We start from the raw sequence: 7,420 nt of genomic DNA on the forward strand, positions 1-7,420 counted from the left end.
ATTTTGCCATCATTTTTAAGGATAATTTTGCCAGCTGTAGAATTCTAGGTTGAAAGAATTCTAGGTTTTCTTTATTTTCAATATATCATCCTGCTGCCTCCTGATCCTAAAGACTTTTGGTAAGAATTTGGTCAACTATTTATTAATAATCCCTTAGATATGATGATTCACTTCCCTCTTGCTGCTTTCGATATTATCTCTTTTGATAGTTTAATTATAATGTGTCTCAGTGTGGGTGTCATTGAATTAATTTAACTGGAAGTTTTTTGTGCTTTTTGGATGTGTAATTTTGCATTTTTCAGAATTTGTATAAACGGAACCATACAGTATATAGCCTTTGAGACTGACTATTTTTTACCTATCAGCTTGCATTTTAAATTCAGCCATGTCTTCGTGAGTCTTGATAGGTCATTCCATGTTATCACTGCGTAGTATTCCATTGCTTGGGTGTGATGCACCACAGTTTATCAATTGAATTATTGAAGGGCATCTTGGTAGATCACAGATCTTGGAGATTATGAATAAAGCTGCTATAATCATTTGAATGCAGGTTATTTTTTGTCAACATATTTTGAAATCTGTTAGATCAATTTTTGAATGTGCTTTTGTTGATTCATATAACAAAATTATGTTTATCTCTTTAAGATTGTGAATTAGTGTTGACTTTTCTCATAATGTTTATATTTTATTTAGCCTTTCTCCCACTTGCAGCAGAATTCAGGTCTCTTGTCTTACATGTTAGAGTTCAAACAGTTTTTTCTCTGCAAATGTTTTCACAATTTTGTCCGTGTTTCTTCGTTTTCCTTTTTAACTTTTTTGGAGGGAAACCACGGCCTATGCACATTCACTGTCTTGAAAAGATTCTTACAAAAACAGGTGTCTGATTCATTCCATTATTTACCACATATCCTTCTCATTCTCATTTTAACACTAAGCATACGGGATTACTATATATTACTAATAGCTCTTGAAATTATGCTCTTAAATATACTGATCTAACATATAGAGAAAATAAAAGTAGAATATATAGGGTCTATTCACTTTGAGAAGGTTAATACTGATGAGCTATTCAGTTTCTTATAACGATTTAGCCTAAAATTTGGGTAATTTGCCACCAGAAGGAATGTGATATTTAAATGAGTGATTTCTTTATTATCCTAAACAGCTAACTACAGTAATGGCAAACTAAATTGGAGGTAACATTGTATATTTTTTTCACACAGAATGCTGAATCTCTATAAATGCTATTTGTTTTTACACATGAACAAATCCACATATTGCTATTTTTTGTATTTAGATTTATTTTCTTATATTAACTGAATTCAGAGGAAAGTCTTAGAGAGTCCAAACATCAAGGAACAATTAAAGCATCTGGTTTCTATCCTTTGCTCTAAATTTCTGCTTAGGTTAACTCTCATTTTCATCACAAAGGATAAGTGTCAAAATCATCCCATCTTATTGTTTCTGCACACTTCATTTAAATTATATATTTGCATTTGTTTTGTCCTAAAAACTTCTGGCACACACTTCAATAAGATAATATAAAAGATCTTAAAGGTGAAGCAAATAACTTTCTCAACTATAAACAACTTGAAATTGATATTTTGTCTCTATCTCTTTCGTTAACAATGTGTTACTTTAGCATTTTGAGCACTATCTGTAGCCTGTGCTAAGTACTTTAAAAGCAGTCTCTGCTTTAGTTGTTTTCTCATGACAATTAGTGGTAGGTACTATTATTATCACTATGTTCTATTATAGTTACTACCTGTCCTACTGATCACCCATTTCTTCCAATTTCATCATATTATGGCCAATTTATGCTTTCTATCCACGTGGCTCTTGGATAGCAGACAAACTCATTCCGATTTTTTTAACCTAGTATGATCTCCTAATTTTGGTGAGCTGTTTCATAGATACATATGGCTATGGAATGTCTGTGGCTTCTGTGTGTGTGTGTGTCAATGCTATGAGGATGGGGATTATTATTGGGGTTTTCTTCAAGACAGATTTTAGTAGTGATGTGATCAAATGTAGAGCTATAACAATAAAACAACTGCTACTTCCATCCAGCCCCACCTTTAGTGTCTGGCCAAAAATGCTGGAAAGAAGGAAGACCGTTTTCTCACTAATTGGACAATGGACAGGGTTGTCTCTTGTCAGCTTTTCAAATTAGAATTTTAAGATTCCTTAATAATAGGTAACATTCGGAGAATATTTTGAAAAGTAAAACAAGAAAATAAACATCATCCTTAATTATACCAGCCAAATATAATCACATTTAATATGTTGTTTTACATATTTCCTAACTTTTAATAAATACATGTTAATGAAAATGTTATCATCCTTTACATAAGTTTTTAGTAAAATTTGAGTGTTTTAAATAATATTAAGTAATCTTTCAAAACATCCTTCTTAATTATCTTCTGAATTCTACTGTATATTTGATACATCGAATTATGGAAAGACAATGGAGACTAAACCTTCCATTCAGAAATAAAAGCAGAAGGCAGATATGCATGGGGGCTTACAGTTACCATTTCTCTGAGCATAAGAAGAATATTTTGCCATGATTCTTGTTTCTTTATTTGTTTACATATTTAATTTTAAATCTTCATTTGCTAGCACTATTTGGTTTAGTGGAATGTATCATAGTAAAATACGAGATAAAATGTTGCATCAAATATTAGACCAAGTAAATTTTTTGTTGTTTCCTGTCATTTTTATGTACTAGTAATTCATACTTAATGATCTACTAGAAAATCAGGAAGTAGAAGTATTAGGAATGAGCCTAAGGCTATCAGACTCTTAAAGAACATAAAGCTAAGCTCTTTAGACATGAAGATAGACGATAAAGACCCGTGAGGTGTGTGTGTGTGTGTGTGTGTGTGTGTGTGTGTGTGTGTGTGTGAAGTATGCCTCGCTCCATGTCTCAGGGCCTGGATGTCCTAACTCGGGAAACTCTAACTATTAGCTGTCCCTCTTCATGTTATGGCCATTCCTCATGTAGCTGGCCTGTGAGGAACTCTGAGTTTCTAGTTCTCCACGTCAACTTGTAAAGTGAGCCTGTCTGAGATGCTGGGAGCACTAGGTCTGCTGCCACACTGGTGCCTGCACTGCTGTGATAAGTAGCCTGTTTGAGTGGGGTGTCCTAAGAAGGGGAGTCTCAGGTTGTGACCCAAACTGTGTTATCTCACACAGTGATCTCATTTGGCAGAGAATTCTTCCATTTTGCATGGCAGAAATCAGACATTTCTCTATGGATTTATGTTTTAGATGTCATGTGAGGCTCTTGGGGAGTAGTGGGTGATTTATTGAGTAAAGGACTTTTACTTTGGCTGGTGAAGTGCGTGGCATGTGTAATAGTCTATAGGAAGCATTTGGTGAGAACACCGTTTGTGAACACCTGGCCTCAGGGTGCTGACATGATGGCTCTATTTCTGTAGTGTCCTGGCCAGTGGTGATCTTGGCTAAAAGCTCTTCCTTACTGACAGGAGCAACAGCTGTTCTGGGAACCTAACCTACTTAACTGAGGGATGTGATGCTGGCTTGATTCAACACTCTGCCCTTCCTGGAGCACAGCTGGTGACTGCTCCAGTGATTTTGAGTCTTTCCTCTTCCTCATTCTCCTTTCTTCTCATTCACTTATAAAACCATGTTCTTGGGAAGCTTCCTGATTAATGGTCCAGATAAGGAAGCAGTAGCAACACCACTTTAAATGTTTAATATACAGTACTTAGAAAGGCTCACTGATTGTAGGAAGCATTTAAAAAAGTTGTGAAAGAACAATCTCTAAATGCATTGACAACATATGTGTTAAGTGAACAATATGTACCAAAATGGACAGATGAGAGGTGTACATTGGGTATGAGTTGATAATCTAGCAGTTTGTGGGACTAGAAGGTTTATGGAAAAGACAAAGAAAGAACATGCAAACAAATTGAAAAACACTGAGAAACATCTAAAACCTGTTTGGAAATAGAGAAGAAGAATACATATTGGATTACCCTTTGTTTGTATTTTCCCCTCAAGTTAAACTTTAAGTGCTCTTACCTTCCTCACTCTGCAAACCTACTTCTAATTATTTACATATGATAATGTCTATGCAGCTTGTTCTCTATACGATGTTCACAGGGAACCATACACGCATGTTTCCATACACAGATTTTGAGTGAATACTTGTAACTTTAGTTTCCTTCTCTCCATTACCTTTTATAAATAAAAAGGCTGTAGTACACATCCTTGATGGCACCAAGTAGCAAATGTGCTGGGGAGACTAGATCTCACTCTCAAATCTGTCCTGGGATGCAAGTGCCTCTACGAATGTGGTGCAGAAGCTACAAATGTGGTGCAGAAGACAGCTTCAAAGAGGAAAGGAATATAGGTAAAAATCTGAGGTTTTATCTGAGAAAGAAGTGGCAAAGAAAATTTCAGTCTTGAACAGGGTCAGCAGATAGCACAATGTGGTCAGCCTGCAAACCCAGAGGTAAGTATTATTGTCCCCTGTTTATAATCCCAGGGAGGAGAGGTGACATGCCTGTTGTCATGGAACTTAGCAAAGAAAAAGCTTAGCTCAGGCCTTTGTTAGGTCTCTCCTTCCTTCTAGCACATTGGCCAACTGTACGAGGAAAGTAGAGGTAGAGTTGGGTTCATGTAAAACAATATGGCATTCAGCTAGAGTGGATCAGGACAGGAAGTTTTATGACTCAGGGGAGGTAAGATAGGAAGGGATCATTGTTCCCAATCAAGAAAGAGAGCCCTTGACAACCGGTTAGAGAATCCCCCAATTATCTCTCTGACGAAAGTCACTGAAACTGAGATCTAAGGCAGGTCCTCTGTGACTCATGAGCACTTAACCCAGTGGGGAGATCCCAGAACAGGATATTTCCTAGTTTGAGAATGCCTCTCATGCCAGATATGGATACATTTGCATTTTACTTTGGACATTGCTGGACCAGCCCAGTTTTAGGCAGTTCCACTTCCCTCTGGGTGGGGCAGCAAGTCCTATAAAGAGGTTCTCTGCTGCACAACTCTTAAACTCCTGGTACTCTAGCACCGATCTGCTTTGGAGAACCTGGTGAGTGTGAGTCCTTGAGTTCCTTGGTTCTTCGTGACCTGAAATATTGAATTTAATCTGAAAACAGCAAGTTTGGTTGATACAATTCTGTAACCATGGGTTTGATGCTACTTAGTAGATGGAAATTTAGATTTAGAGTACAGTGATATGCTATTTTAGCTTGTTTCTTGTATACAGTTAGGTGTCCATACAGACAGAGAAGTTAATAGGAAAGCTTTGAATTGAAGAAGAAAAAAGAACAAAGTATTTTTTTCCCCATGTTTTCCTGGTGTCTTTTTCAAAGATTTGTGTCTTAACTGGTGCCAAGAGCCTGCAATCCTTCCCAAAGAGCCCTTTATTCTGTGCTCAAGTCAACCCACTGGGACTTTACTACAGATAATGATAAGAGAAATGGCTTGTGCGATTGCTCGTGGTATCTGAACTTGTTACTGCCTTTCCTAAAGATGTTATTTTCACAGAAATAACATGCTTGGTTCATTACTACAGAGATATTTTCTTTGGGAAAATTGTATGAGAAAACACAAGATTTCCCAGGGCCAATGAAGCAATTTGCTCAAGTGGAAGGGAGAAACGAAGTAGTCTTGAAAAGGCAGTTAAGAGTTTAAATAATTTCTTGGAGATGGAGCAATAATATTTCATGGTATTACATAAGCATTGGCTTCTCTCTCTGGAGGAGTCCCTTCCAACGAACACTGTTGTATCATTTCTTTCAGGTTCTGAGACTTCAGCAGGATGTCTTATCAACAGCAGCAGTGCAAGCAGCCCTGCCAGCCACCTCCTGTGTGCCCCCTGCCAAAGTGCCCAGAGTCATGCCCACCCCCGAAGTGCCCTGAGCCCTGCCCACCACCAAAGTGTCCACAGCCCTGCCCACCTCAGCAGTGCCAGCAGAAATATCCTCCTGTGACACCTTCCCCACCCTGCCAGCCAAAGTGTCCACCCAAGAGTAAGTAACAGCTTCAGGATTCATCAGGAGCATGAAAGGATAAGGATAATTGGCTCACCTCTTTCCACAGCTCCACCTGCATCTTCTCACCAAAGCCTACCATGGGTTCACAGGGAGCTTCTTTCTCCTTAATCTGTGACCTGCCTGTGATGATCTGTGACAGCAAAAGATTCCCTTTCTGAGGCTGCCATACTGCCACTGTCCAGGTGGAGCTGAGAAAAGGAAGTCCTCAGCTGTGCCAGCTCCCAGAGCTTCATCAGAAAGAGCAGCAGCTCTCTCCCTGGGAACCATCAGGCAATTCTGTTGATGTGTTCTGTGTCTGTCTGTCACCTGGTCATGAGCTTCTACCACCTTTGCAATTGTCACTTATCTTTCACTCCCTGAATAAGGTATCTATGCATATATATTTGTGAATGGATCTTTTGTTTCTTTTAGAATCCGCTTTATTAGTAACATTATATGATTATTTGGATTTCGTTCTACCTTTCTCTGATCCCCAGGACCAGGATTTCACAATTATTGTTATCTGAATTTTGGGCCATATCAATGATTATTTTTATATCATTTTAAACCCCTTTTATTTTCCTTAATTAGTGTTTGATTGATTTGAAGAACAAATCAATCAGAATTTTAATCTCTTCATTGCAAAATGTGGAAAATAATATTTATATCACTAACTTATCTTAGGCATAAAATGGAATTAATATCAGGAATTCAGTTGACACAATTCCTGACATATCATTACTACTCATTTGATAGTAGTCTATTAGCAGCAGTACATCATCATTAAAACAGAACTACTATTTGACCCAGCAGTCTCACTATTGGGTGTATATCCAAAGGAATATAAATCGTTCTACCATAAAGACACATGCATGTGTATATTTATCGCAGCCGTGTTCACTATAGCAAAGGCATAGAATAAACCCAAAAGCCCATCAATAGTAGAGTGGATTTTAAAAATGTGATAAATATACGCCATGAATTCTACACAGCTATAAAAAAAATTAGATCATGTCTGTTGTAGCAAAGTGGATCGAACTGAAGGCCATTATGCTAAGCCAACAAAATCAGAAACAGAAAACCTAATACCACGTGTACAGCCATTACGGAAACCAGTATGAAGGTTCTTCAAAAGTTAGAAATAGAAGTAATATATGATCTTGCAAACCCACTACAGGGTGTATACCCAAAAGAGACGAAATTAGTGTATCAAAAAGATATTTGCACTCCCCTGTTTATCACAGCACTTTGCACAATAGCCAAGAAATGGAATCCACCTAAGTGTTCAGTAACAGATGAATGGATAAGGAAAATATGGTTCATATACACAGTAGAACACTATTCAGCAATGAAAAGAATAAAATCTTATTTGTGACAACATGCATGAACCTACAGAACAT

General features: G+C 37.5%; 1 protein-coding gene across 1 annotated transcript; it reads left to right on the forward strand.

The window, feature by feature from the left end:
• The first annotated feature begins 5,031 nt into the window (after nt 1–5,031).
• LOC101127305 (small proline-rich protein 2D-like) lies at nt 5,032–6,526 on the forward strand. The gene is made up of 2 exons (XM_019036667.4): nt 5,032–5,074; nt 5,788–6,526. The coding sequence occupies exon 2, from the start codon at nt 5,807–5,809 to the stop codon at nt 6,023–6,025; it is 219 nt and encodes a 72-aa protein (XP_018892212.3). The 5' UTR covers nt 5,032–5,074; nt 5,788–5,806; the 3' UTR covers nt 6,026–6,526.
• The last annotated feature ends 894 nt before the right edge of the window (nt 6,527–7,420 follow it).

This window comes from Gorilla gorilla, chromosome 1 (genome assembly GCF_029281585.2).
Source record: "Gorilla gorilla gorilla isolate KB3781 chromosome 1, NHGRI_mGorGor1-v2.1_pri, whole genome shotgun sequence".
Lineage (NCBI taxonomy): Eukaryota > Metazoa > Chordata > Mammalia > Primates > Hominidae > Gorilla > Gorilla gorilla.

Bases quoted from the DNA above. Each gene is read 5' to 3' on its own strand.
- LOC101127305 (XM_019036667.4), top strand. From the start codon at position 5,807: ATGTCTTATCAACAGCAGCAGTGCAAGCAGCCCTGCCAGCCACCTCCT.